At 41.8% G+C, this 13,571-nt stretch overlaps 1 protein-coding gene and 1 non-coding gene across 8 annotated transcripts in view; both read right to left on the bottom strand.

Annotated features, from left to right (window-relative positions):
• dmd (dystrophin) overlaps positions 1-13,571 on the bottom strand; it is a 1,950,296-nt gene that overhangs the window by 332,865 nt on the left and 1,603,860 nt on the right. For all 7 annotated transcript variants that reach the window (XM_068040560.1, XM_068040554.1, XM_068040555.1 and 4 more), the window contains one exon: positions 11,660-11,849. In XM_068040560.1, the coding sequence (XP_067896661.1) occupies positions 11,660-11,849 (190 nt within the window). The remainder of the gene's footprint in view (positions 1-11,659; positions 11,850-13,571) is intronic.
• Positions 12,256-12,329, bottom strand: trnai-aau (transfer RNA isoleucine (anticodon AAU)). The gene has a single exon. It is a non-coding gene; the product is annotated as a tRNA-Ile (tRNA).

Below are 13,571 nucleotides of genomic sequence, written 5' to 3'. Positions count from 1 at the left end.
AATCCCATTAGCCTCAAATGCTATGTCACAATCCCATACTGCCAAGTGAAAAAAAGGACACCAAAATCCACTAGTTTATGAAAAGATGTTGTGACTAAAAAATCTGTGGTTCTTCCGATGCAGCTCTGCAAATCCAGGCCTTGTTCGGGGCAGAAATTCCAACCACCCCACAGAAGGCCATAAAAAGGGCCAGAGACAAAAACTCCCAATTGCAGGAGCTCCCATGTCCTTGTCCTTTCAGTAGCCAGGTGGATCACTGGCAGCTGGCACCTGTTTTATGATTGCCTTTAAGAGTAATGTCCCTTTAAGATCTTAGTATGCTACTGAGCTAAGTGCCAGGATGCAGTCATGTGACTGAGCCAGAGTCACTCTGCAACTGGAACACCCAGAGTAAGGTGCTGTAAATAGTTTTCTCTGTACTGTATATAATAGTTCAGCAGTAGTAAACCTGTTGGAGATCTTCAACCAACTGGACTCCACACATCTCATTTATGTTAGAGTCATAGAGTTAGACAGTACAGAAACAGGCCCTTCGGCCCACCGTGTCCACACCGGCCATCAAGCCTATCTATTCTAATCCCATTTTCCAGCACTTGGCCCGTGGCCTTGTATGCTATGGCGTTTCAAGTGCTCATCTAAATACTTTTTAAATGTTCCTGCCTCTACCACCCCTTCAGGCAGTGTGTTCCAGATTCGAATCACCCTCTGAGTGAAAATGTTTTTCCTCAAACCTCCTCTAAACCTCCTGCCCCTTACCTTAAATCTATGCTTCCTGGTTATTGACACCTCCACTAAGGGAAAAAGTTTCTTCCTATCTAACCTATCAATGCCCCTCATAATTTTGTATACCTCAATCAAGTCCCCCCTCAGCCTTCTCTGCTCTAAGGAAAACAACCCTAGCCTACCCAGTCTCACTTCATAGCTGAAATGCTCCAGCCCAGGCAACATCCTGGTGAATCTCCTCTGCACCCTCTCCAGTGCAATCTCATCCTTCCTATAGTGTGGCACCTAGTACTGTACACAGTACTCCAGCTGTGGCCCAACTAGCATTTTATACAGCTCCATCATAACCTCCCTAACCACCTTATCTACCTGTGCTGCTGCTTTCTGTGATCTATGGATCCCCTGTCAAATTAATTTAAACCTCCTCCCAATAGCAAACCTCCCAGCAAGGATGTTGGTCCCACTCCGGTTCAGGTGCAACCTGTTCAACAGACCCTGAAACAGACCAAGTGATCCAGGAAACTAAAGCCCTCCCTCCTGCACCATGTCTTCAGCCACACATTCATCTGCTCTATCCTCTTATTCCTATACTCACTAGCACGTGGACCCGGGAGTTATCCAGAGATTACAACCTTTGAGGCCCTGCTTTTTAATCTGCTATCTAGCTCCCTAAATTCTTGTTGAAGGATCTCATCCCTCTTCCTATCTATGTCGTTGGTACCAATTTGAACCACGACCACTGACTGCTCACCCTCACCCTTCAGAATATCCTGCAGCCGCTCCGTGACATCCTTGACCCGAGCACCAGGGAGGCAACATACCATCCTGGCATCACGTTTGCGGCCACAGAAGTGCCTATCTGTACCGCTTATGATAGAATCCCCTATCACTATAGCTCTTCCAGTTTTTTTCCTCCCCTCCTGTACAGCTGAGCCACCTGTGGTGCCACAGACTTGGCTCTTGCTGCATTCCCCTGAGAAGCTATCTCCCCCAACAGTACTCAAAGTGGAATATCTGTTAGAGAGGGAGATGGACCCAGGGGACTCCTGCACTATCTGCCCAGTTCTTCTTTTCTGCCTGACGGTCATCCATTCCCTTTCTGCCGGAGCAGTCTTTACCTGCGGTGTGACCACCTCCCTGTACGTGCTATCCATGATGATCTCAGCCTCGCGGATGCTCCACAGTGTCCCCAGCTGCCGCTCCAGATCTGAAATGCGGATTTCGAGTAGCTGCAGCTGGAGACACTTCCTGCACACGTGTTCACACTGGACACTGGAAGTGTCCCTAACTTCCCACATTGCACAGGAGGAGCACTCCACGCTGCCGAGCTGCCCTGCCATGACATACCCTTAATTTACTCCCTTAAATTACTCAAAAATTAGAGATTATTTACACTACGGACCTTGATTCCCTAAAAAAAACACTAATTACTATATAAAAAACCTGTAGACCTTACCTTCCTCACTTTGCATCAGACAACATAAAGAACTCATTACAGGGTGGCAGCTGTGGTGAGAAAAAAGTCTAAGTTGAATACCGCAGGTAAAACAGATCTGAAAACAACTTTCCTACAGTCACTGGAGAGAAAAGTAAAAAAAACTAGCTCAAACAGTAAAGAAAAAAGGGACTTACCTCAAGCTGTAGCAGACAGAGCTCAGAATGTCAGGCTGCAAGGAAATTGGGTGAGTCATTGTGTCGACGGTCAAGGGATACTGCTTTAAAAAAAAAGCTCTGAAGTCCTTCAAAAGATCGATTTTTTCAAAAGTTCTGTGTAAGAAAAAGTGGAGAAGACCCAACTCCCCTCCCAGGTTGATTGAGGTCGGTGCTATTACAGGAGGCACCCATTAGAAAAAATGCGGGAAAATACAGATCACTGCAAGCCATCATCCACGCAACCAAAGTTTAAAAAAAATTAAACTACTGAAGCATGAATAAGAGCTTCCATTCACAAAGCCACAGTAAAAAAATTAAAACCACTCGAGTGTGAAGAACATAAAAAAAACCTCTAAAAATCCATTGAACAGCCTATTGAACAGCTGTGTAAACGGAACAAGCTTAAGTGCTGGAAGCAAGAAAAACACACAGCACTAGCAAACACCTGCTCATGTCAATCAAAGCAGTTAATATAAATAACAGAGAGTCTCTTAAAGGGGAAACAGTGCAGAGTCATAGAATAAGTCTTAAAGCAAAAGAACAGCAGAAATATGGATACCAAATTTTCCAGCATGAATTGGAAGGCCTCGGATATCCTTTCCAAGTTTTAACTGTTAAAACAAAGCATGCAGTTATTCTTCACAGACCAAATAATTGTAGAACCAGGCTGTAAAAATACCAGTGGCAGCTGAAAATGAGGGATTACACAGAATCAACACCTCTGGACTATCTGACGAGTTACAGAAAGATGCCACAAAGATATGGAAAGTGCTAGACAATCAGCTCCGATTACGAGTGAATTTCAGGATTCACAGTGTGGAATTGATGTTCTACAGGCAATAGCCACAGGAATCAATAGACCTGTTCATCAGTAGATGCCATAGCAAAGGCAACAAATGCAAGTTCTCAGAAACTGTCGGACTGAATAATGGAGCTAGTGATTGTATCGACACCCATTGACCCGTTGTATGCAGTTAACTTGGCAGATGTCGGTCATAACATTGATTTCCGATAACTCCGGTACATATCTTTCAGGATTCGGACTGGTAGGATATTTGCACTGGCGCCGGTGTCAAAGACCTCTGGGGAGAAAGGTCACTGCATTGATGTGCTGCTGGAAGATGGCAGGAAATACGATGCTATTGTAGCTGGACAACAGCATCTGCAAGCACTAGGTGCAGCCAACAGTATCAGCAGCATAACCAGGTTGAAAAGAGCAAGCAAGCTGTGTGGTAAGTGCAGTCTGTCCCACACACGGCGAAATTGCCCTGCAATTCATGACCTGTGATAGGCGTGCGGTGCAAAAAGCCACTGGGCCTGCCTCTGCAGTAAATCAGGCTCCAAAGACGCGATCAGAAGCCACAGCAGGACACAGACAAATAGAAGACAGGAGCAACAACAGCAGTAAGGACAGCATCAGAGACTGGCGTAAACGCAAGCTGATACACGAACTCCACAATGAAACAGACCTGAGACAAGACTCAACGCAAAGTAATTCTCAGCCAGAAGACAAATAGGCATTCCACATTGTGAACCTAACACGTCACATTGACGAAATCAAACAACTGGAAGCTTTCGCCACTATTAACTTCACATGTCCAGAGAAAGCTGGAAAACATACACTCAGGGTCAAGATTGACACTGGCGCCAGTGCAAATATCCTACCAGTCCGAATACTGAAAGATATGTACCGGAGTCATTGGAAATCAATGTAACAACCGACATGTGCCAAGTTAACTGCATACAACGGGTCACCCATCCCTTGCAGTGGCACACTAACAATGCAATTCAGCTATGGCAAGTCGGCACGGAAACCACAAACATTCTACCTTGTAGACACAAGTGGACCAGCAATAGCAGGGCTACCAGTGTGTAAGGACCTCAACATCGTGACCATCCATAAGGTCACCAAGGTACTCATTACAGCAGAAGAGACCAAGGGTACCTGCATTGAGTCAGTCCATGACCTACAACAAATGTACCCGGACAGGTTCGACAGCATAGGAGGTTTCAAAGACGATGCTGTACTGCACCTCAGAGAAGATGCAATTCCGTCAATCGACCTTCCTATAAAGTGCAGCGCGCACATACAAGAAAATCTTCAGTGCGAGTTAGATGAAATGGAACACAATGGCATCATCCATCGTGTGCATCATCACAGAGAATGGTGCAGCACAGTCACATGTGTATTGAAGAAGGATGGAGCAATCAGGGTGTGTCTAGATCCGAGGTGTCTAAACCTCTCCCGAAAGAGATGCCCCCACAAGATTCCAACATTAGAGGAATTGAATCCCAAGTTTACAGAAGCCAAATTCTTCTCCAAGTTGGATGCTAAACCTGGATATTGGTTTCTACACCTAGCTAAGGAATCTTAAGAAGTCAGGACATCATTTGGAAGATATTGCTTCCAGAAACTACCCTTTGGCTTGTCTGTCAGTCAAGATCTGTTTCAGCAGCATATGGACAGAATTGGAGAAAACGTGTCTGGCCGCATATGCATTGCTGATGACATTGCAGTAATGGTCAAAACCAAAGAAGAACATGATCAAAATCTCCATTCACTGATGGCAGTAGCTCATCGCGAAGGGCTCGTTTTTAACAGCAAGAAGTGCCAGGTGAATATGCATCAGATCAATTCCTTTGGATCCATTTATTCCGGATGTGGAATCTGTTCTGACCCGGCAAAAATTGAAGATGTGAGGCCTATGCCTACTCCACAAGACAAGGATAACCTCCAGAGGTGTCTTGGATTTTTCAACTTCTTGGCACCATACATTCCAAATTTTTATGACAAAGCATCATCATTGAGAAAGCTCCTAAAGAAAGACATACCATTTGTATGGCAGGAGGACCATCAGCATATGTCTGAGTCTCTCAAACAAGTATCGTCAGCAGAAACCTGTACCCTGCAGTACTATGACCCAAGGAAGAAGACAATCCCGGAAGTCGATCCCTCATAGAAAGGGCGAGGAACGTGCATCCTGCAGGATGGCAAACCAATTATATTCATGTCCAAATGTTTATCCCCAGCACAATCCAACTCAAACATAAAGCGTGAAACACTTGCTCTGGTGTTTGGGACCACATGGTTCCACACCTACCTGTTGGGCAAGCAGCTGTGTGTGTAACCTTTAAGAGGTGTTGCTACAAGATCATGTTAGTCATGTAAGAGCTATGATGTAACACACTATGTGATTCTGAGTGTTAGGTAGTCTTGAAGATACACCTGTACAGTAACTATCGCAATGGAATTGCTGCTCTTTCAGTAATCAATAAAGAACCCACAATATTGTGTTACTGATCCCTTCTGGAGTGATCAGTCTTTGTGTACAGTCTATACAAACACAGTGGTTCAAGGAACACGCAACATCTCTTCCTTTCTCTGGCTGCCCTGTTCCTAATCTTCTTCCTCTGGATACTCATGCTGTGAGGATTTTTTTTTATTTGTTCATGGAATGTGGGCATCATTGACTAGGCCAGCATTTATTGCCTATCTCTAATTGCATTTGAGAAGGTGGTGGTGAGCTGTCTTCTTGAACGGCTGCAGTCCATGTGGGGTAGGTACACCCACAGTGCTGTTAGGAAGGAAGTTCAAGGATTTTGACCCAGCAACAGTTAAGGAATGGCGATACAGTTCCAAGTCAGGATGGTGTGTGGCTTGGAAGGGAATTTGCAGATGGTGGTGTTCCCATGCATCTGCTGCCCTTCTCCTTCTAGGTGGTAGAGGTCGCAGGTTTGGAAGGATGGAGGTTCTTCCACCCCCCACCCCCTACCCACCACCTCATCATCATCACCTTCAGCTTCCAGAAGCACCAAGTCTTTTGCCATGTGGTGTAATACAGAACACAGCAAGCTACAATGATTCTTGAGAGTCTTATTGGGCTGTATTGCAGGGGTCCATCAGATATATCCAGGCTTCTAAAACAGGACTTGAGTATTCCTAAGATCTGCTCTACAACAGTTCCTGCAGTAGCATGGGCTGCACTGTACCTAATGTTCCTCTTTATCTGAAGAAGCCTTGTTGGAGTCATTACCATGACTACTGCAGATAGTCCTAATTACCGGCAACGATCTGGATATATGCTGTTGAGTTACCAAAGCTGGGATGGTGGATTGTCACATGATTAAGATATTGTAGCTTCCTAGGCAGCTGGCATTGCTGTGTAGGATAAGTCAATTAGCATAGCATAACTAACAAATATAAAAACTAAAGAAAACAAGAGGATATGGCTTATATACAAACAAGAAATGCTGGAAATACTCAGCAGGTCCTAACACGCACACTAATCTTCATATCATCTGCAAGATTGCGGGCAGTTTCCTCACCAGCTTCAGCTAGATCATTAATGAAGATCGTGAAGACCAATCCCCGCCAGACTCCACGAATAACCGGTTCCAATTTAGAACGACTAACAACCTTGCCAAATTTGGAGAACTATTCGATAAACTAGACATTGAAATCAGTCATCAAAAAAAGTCTGCTTGTGTTGACATGATGTCAAGAAATCACAGAAACTAGAAACTAAATAACAAATTTTGTTCATAATTAACATTAGTCATTAGGTTATCTTCATCTAAATACCAGATAGGGGAAAGTTTCAGAACTAGTTATTGTTTCTAGATTTAGGAACAAATCTGATTGAGCAAATGTAAGCAGGTCTGCAAGAATAGTGGGATACATTCAGCGGCTGACGTGAGCTGTGCCTTCAGGGGAAGACACGTGGACCCTGAATTAAAGTAGGATTGGTTTGATTTCCAAATTGTAAAGTGCTTTTATTTTGTTGATTAAATTTTATTGGCTTTCGATAGAACATTGGAAAAATAAATGAGTAAAAAGAAAACAACCTCTTATTCACCTCAAGAATTGTAAGTCAATAACCTCCACATCCAATCATCAGGAAGGAAAATAAATGTACACAAAAATAAACAAATAAAAATCTAAGACGTCCTGGATTCCAAAGTTCTCCTAAAATTTGACTAAGTAACTGCAGGATCTAGAAGCCAGACATTCACATTAATATTTTTTTGATAGTGCATTTTCTCACTGAGAAGCAGATTTTCTTTCCATTTTAGAGCTTTGTTTCAACTAAAACATAGTTTTCCATCTTTTGTACTGAAAAATAACAGTATAGAAACTGTAGACTATCCTACTGTATGTTACTGACGCTGTGTACAACTCGAGTAAGGTCACCTTGGAAAGACTGTAATGTTTGTTCTCTCTCTTGAGTATTATTTCAAATGTTCGATAGCCTAAAGGCATTCCACAGGAAGCCCACTAGTTACACTGTGTCAGAATACATAGGATTTTACACACTCAGCTGGTTTTCATGAATCTGGAGCTGTCACCACAATCTCAATTACTTCAATGCATCATAAAAAAGGAAATGCTTACATAATACACCTGGAGGAAGATTGAGGAATAAAGGAGATGGAAGGATTTGAGACTTTTCATTCTTGAACACAACTTGCCTTGATTTTGTTCACAATTGTCATTAGTTTCATCCATGTAATGTTTTATGGATATTGTAATTATCATTTGCAACAATAAAAAGATAATAGGTGCAAAAAAAATGCAGATGCACTGGTGCTGAGTAAAAAGCTCTCTGCAAGCAAACCTTTGTAAGAATGGCTGCCATTGCCTTATTTGTATTTATATAAGTGCAACATTGTTGGTTAGCTGCAAAGGAATTTCAAACACTTTTGCCCTTTAATAAACTGGTGCAACAGACATGTGTTTAAGTAATTACTAGCAGAGACCCGAAAAACATTTGTGGTCAAATTAGTATCTTTACTGCAACAGTACTTCTTTAAATACAGAATTTCTAGTTATTCATTCACCAAAGACTTTAACAGAAATAACATTTCTCACTCTGGTAAAAGTTATATAAACATGTCCATATGTAGAAACAGGCCCAGGAAAATAAATACAAATTTTGTCAAGAGTCTGGTCTTGTGACTTGCTTATAGTCATAGAATATGAAAATCCAATTGGGAACTGTTTTCTCCTGAGTTGAAAAGGCAGGTTCACATCAGATGGGCTCAATATTATTTGAGGAACAAACACTCTATTTCCTTGAAATCTGCCTGTTATAATTTCAGCATCTATCATCAAAGAAAACAGCTTCTTAACTACCAATCTTGTTCCGTGGCAAAGTCCCAGTGTAGGATTCAAGTTTCGTAGCAACATTATAACTGCTCCTTCCTTGAGTCTAAGTTTGTGCAGTGGCATGCCCATTGGAGTTAGGCTGTGCAGAAACTCTGGAGGATATAGATTGTTATCATCTTCTTCATCTATTGAATCAAGGCTGATGTATACATTTAATTTACCTGACAGCTTTTCTAAAACTTTTTCATTCAAATCAAGTGAATCTTTATTTGTAGCACAAAGAATAGCTTTCAAATAATAAGCTGTATCAAATAATTTTCCCTTCCATTTTGCCACACCATTCCCATCCTTCCCATGCCGTCTGTCTCATGCCATCACCATCCTATTCCTTCCATCCTGCTCTTGCTAACCCCATCCCTCCTATCGATCCCATCCCATCCCTCACAGAAACAATCTGTCCAGCCAGGGCAACTTTGTTGTACGGCTCCCCTTACCTTCCACTGTTTTTGTTCTCCCCACCCCTCCCCACCGGCAGCTGTACGTGCGTCACACATTCCAATCCTTCGCGCACCCCACATGCCTCCGTGCGCGCCAGGCACTGCCCACCAAATAAACCCACCAACAGATGCGCCCCTTAAGCTAACCAATCAAAACAGTCCAGACAGACCAAAATTGAGTATTATTATTAGAGATTTATACATTCGCTGTTACGACGACAAAAAAAACTATCTATACCTAAACAATAATAGTAACAGTAAGAACGTTTGTATGCAGTGCCATTAAGACAGAAGAATAGCCAAAGCACTTCACAGAGGCATAATCAAAAAAAGGTGGCCAGGCCCCAGAAGGAAATATTAGGAGGGGTAACCTTGGTCAAAGAGATAGATTTTAAGAAGAGTCTTTAAAGAAGGAGAGTTAGAGGGGTGTACGGAGGGAATTACAAAGCATGGGGCTTAGGTGGCAGATATCACAGCCATCAATAGTGGGAGTGGCGGGTGGGGGGCACTTTGCAGAAGGGGATCAGAATCAAAGAAAATGGAGGGAAGGGTTTATAAAGCTGGAGAAGGTGATAGAGACGGGGATAGGAGAGGTCATGGAGGAATTTGAATAATAGTGCAATTATTTAGATTTTTGTAACATGAGGAAAATGGCTCCATTGGTGACAGTACTGCCCAGAGAAAGAACACTTTGATGGTGGAATGATGGGTGTGAATATAATAGTACGCAGCATGCATCTGATGCCTTTTCCATCAAGTTGGGAGCTCCATATTTGCTCTCCCTTTCTTCTCCATATAAAATGACCACCTCCATTCATCATCCAAATATATCAACTCTTTCTGATGATTCCACTCTCTATTCACTGATTTCCATCAAACTGCATGCCCTCAGAGCACACACCTCCAGTCCTCTAGGATTGCAATAGTTGAATCACTACATCTTCAGCTCCTCCACCCCCTTCAATGAGGCGAAGAAAATATTGTTTGTTTTGTCTTTAAAACTATAGCTTTTACAACTCACTTGCATGTCAAACCAATAACCTCTCTCTTTGATCGTTCCAATAATCTTGTTACACTGGTGGTGCCTTAACCTCCTCTGACTTCAAAAGCCATCCCTACATCTCCTCTGTTGCCTCTTTCATGCCATCATTGATTTTCCCATCAACAATTCTTAACTTTCAATAAAGCTGAAGTCTGCCCAACAATTTAGTACAGCTCCCATTTCTAAGGATGTTCTTGAGCTTCTGCACATAATAGAAGAAAAAGCTTCTCACCTGCTGAGTGAGGTTGCCCTCACCATCCTCCAACCTTTCTCTCAATTACAAATTTACTTATCTATACTTCATTGAGATCCTCTGAACTTTCTTCAAATAAACTCTTCCTTCTCTCTGAATGTCCAAAACATTGACATGAAGAGTCATTGCACTGTTTCTTACTTTAACTTATTCTTATCTGAAGACTGTATTATCCCAGTCTTCTCTTCCTCTTGTAATCGACTGGCTTTTAAATCTCGAGCATGATATATTCTAATCAATACTTCTTGTTTTATCTCATTACCTCTCCAACTCTTTTTAACCTTGCTGATGCTATGTACTTTGGCCCTCGACCCTGCAACTAACTTGCTCAGTCTTTTTCAATTTACAATTTTAAGTATCAACTGGTGATGAAGTGCCTTACTGAAAGAACAGAGCAAATTAGCAGCAGTCCCACCATTCTCACATGCTAAACTAACTGTATTAATTCAATAAAAATGAGCGTGCATACAATATGTGCAAGATGAAGCAAGATTACTTTGTACTGGCACCTAAGCAGGTCTGATTTTCTCATGAACCTACTCCTGGTTTGATTCAAAGTAATTCTCAAAAAAGCTACAAGCCTTTTCCCTCTCTGACTTTTCAAATTGGCATGTTTGCTCGGGATTTTAAAGTACCTAATCTCATGAAAACAGGAATAAAATTCCGGCCCATAGCCTATGATTATCTGTGTGGGGCACAATTTTAAACATGCACTTTATATGTAATGGCTACCAACATGAACATCAGCAATAGCCTTGCTTTGCACATAGCATTCTTACAAGATGACACATTGCTAGGTATCTCTATAATTAGCTGATTAAATTACTAGCTTCTTGATAAAATATCTGCTATTTTGTAACAACAAAATATTATTTTCAGTCAGGCAAAAAGCTCCATTAATCTTAATTCCAAAGATGCAGCAGATCTCCTAATAAAGGGATTGTTTCTGAGCTTTCACAATCAAGGAATCATGCATTGCACAGCACATTACTGATCCATTTCACACAACCAGATACTACTATCTGTAGAATGATAGAAAGATGATACATTACATCAATTTATCTTTGAAAGCATATCTTACAAAATAGTTTAAATCACCTGAAAAGAGAGAGCTCAATACTTGCTGATGACAATGTTCAGTCAGCCCAGTTAAAATTCCCCATAAGCTTACGGATATTTAAAAGATGGCTTAACCACAGACTTACTGTATACACCATGAGTTTACCTTGTTATTAAGCAAAGCTGATTCATTGAAATAGTAAGGGCCTTAGTTGACAAAATCTCATTTTTGCTAATCCAATGGCAGGTTCAGCCTAACTTATGTACAAGAACAATATTATTATGACAGATCTGCATACGTATTAGAAACACACCACCACATGTACCTGCCACTGTTTAGTCAGCTCTCGAACCAGCTGGGTGTCATCCAATAGTCTCTCTTTATAGGTGGCATCCTGCAAGACATTGGCAGTGGTCTCCGCTTCTGTAAGCCAGGCCCAGAATTTGTCCAAATCCAGATAGAACTGCTGCAGCAATCTGAGGGCTGCTTCCAGCGCAGCCTCCCTCTCATTGGCCCTGTGGAACCATTTATTTTCACACACATTAGCAATCTTCATTAGCATTGCCATTTCATGAACACTGCTTTGTATCCAAATCTGTAACACCGTCAGCAGAGGATTATCAGAATGAGTTAGTGACTGTCACAAATTTAAATATTTAGGGAATTTATCACAACACAACCTTTACCCATATTAATCTCTTAATTAGGTTTAAGTCAGAAGAAAGTAATTACACTTGACAATATTTAAGACATACAAAAATTGCCTATGGGGGCTTATATGAATTTGGGGCTGTACCATGCAGTCCTATTATATTCAAAAGGTTATTTTTTTTAGTTGAGCTGTTGTGGGGGGATTTGTATTTGCTCATGGATTGTAAATGCAATGCACCCAAGCAAGGCAATTACTGCCCCTTAAAGTAGTGGCCTGTATGGGGATTGAACCCAGGACCTTGGCATTATTAGCACCATGCTCTAACCATCTGAGCTAACAGGCCTTAACTATGACACAGAAAGGTGCCTTCGATCCAGTTTTACACATTAAAAAAAAGTTTAGGAACTGGAATTTCCTCAATAATTGATTAGATTAGATTGCATGTATAAATGGATCTGATTAAACACATCCTTGTGTCTCTTTGAGTAAAATTTTCTCTCTCTTTGGCCTCCTTGTCTCGAGAGACAATGGGTAAGCGCCTGGAGGTGGTCAGTGATTTGTGAAGCAGCACCTGGAGTGGCTATAAAGGCCAATTTTAGAGTGACAGACCCTTCCACAGGCACTGCAGATAAAATTGGTTGTCGGGGCTGTTACACAGTTGGCTCTCTCCTTGTGCTTCTGTCTTTTTTCCTGCCAACAGCTAAGTCTCTTCGACTTGCCGCTCTTTAGCCCCGCCTTTATGGCTGTCCGCCAGCTCTAGCGATCAGAGTAAAATATTCAACAATAATAGCACAAAGATGTGAAATGAAACAACAAAAGGGCCGTCAAAGAACAGACTGCTGTGCTTGTCTATTGAAAAAAGTGGAATTTATCACCAACTATTGATGGTGACAAACAATGACTTCCAGGTAATAATAGTGGGTGGAATTTTCCCACTGAGTGTGAATTGGGAGGCAGAAGAACTTCATCCTTCATATCTCCAAATATTAGTACACTATTATTGTTGAATTAATTCCACTTTAGTTTTCTCAGGAGAATAATCAACACGTCTGGAATTTATGAATGTATGAATCACAGAATAATACAGCGCAGAAGAGGCCCTTCGGCCCGTCGAGTCTGCACCGATGCATTAAAGACACCTGACCTGCCTACCTAATCCCATTTGCCAGCACTTGGCCCATAGTATCTGATAAATCTTCTGCCATTCATGCTGTGCATGGAACAAGCTGGAAATTTCCTCAGATCAGTCATAACTTTGCTGGAACTGCAGTGGAAACTCAGCTTATATGCATGAGTGGTATTTTCGCCACACTTCTGTTGAAGATACAATGGTTGGTGGATGGCAAGCAGCTCTAAGCCAATTCCAGGTCACTATATGAAAAGTAAAGGCACTTCTATTTTTCAGGATTATAAGGTGTATTTTTATTGTAAATTTGCACTGACTCAGTTGGAACCAGAAAAGCTCATTTTACATAGGACCCTTCGAACATACTTTCACCTCATCAGTGCGAGCTGGAATTGAGGCCATGCACTCTCTCTCTATGTTAAAAGACATTGCAGCAGACCTCAATACCTGAAGGTAATA

Source organism: Heterodontus francisci, chromosome 10 (genome assembly GCF_036365525.1).
Source record: "Heterodontus francisci isolate sHetFra1 chromosome 10, sHetFra1.hap1, whole genome shotgun sequence".
Classification (NCBI taxonomy): domain Eukaryota; kingdom Metazoa; phylum Chordata; class Chondrichthyes; order Heterodontiformes; family Heterodontidae; genus Heterodontus; species Heterodontus francisci.
The sequence above is the reverse complement of the archived record's forward strand: the minus strand, read 5'-3'. Positions and strand labels throughout refer to the sequence as shown.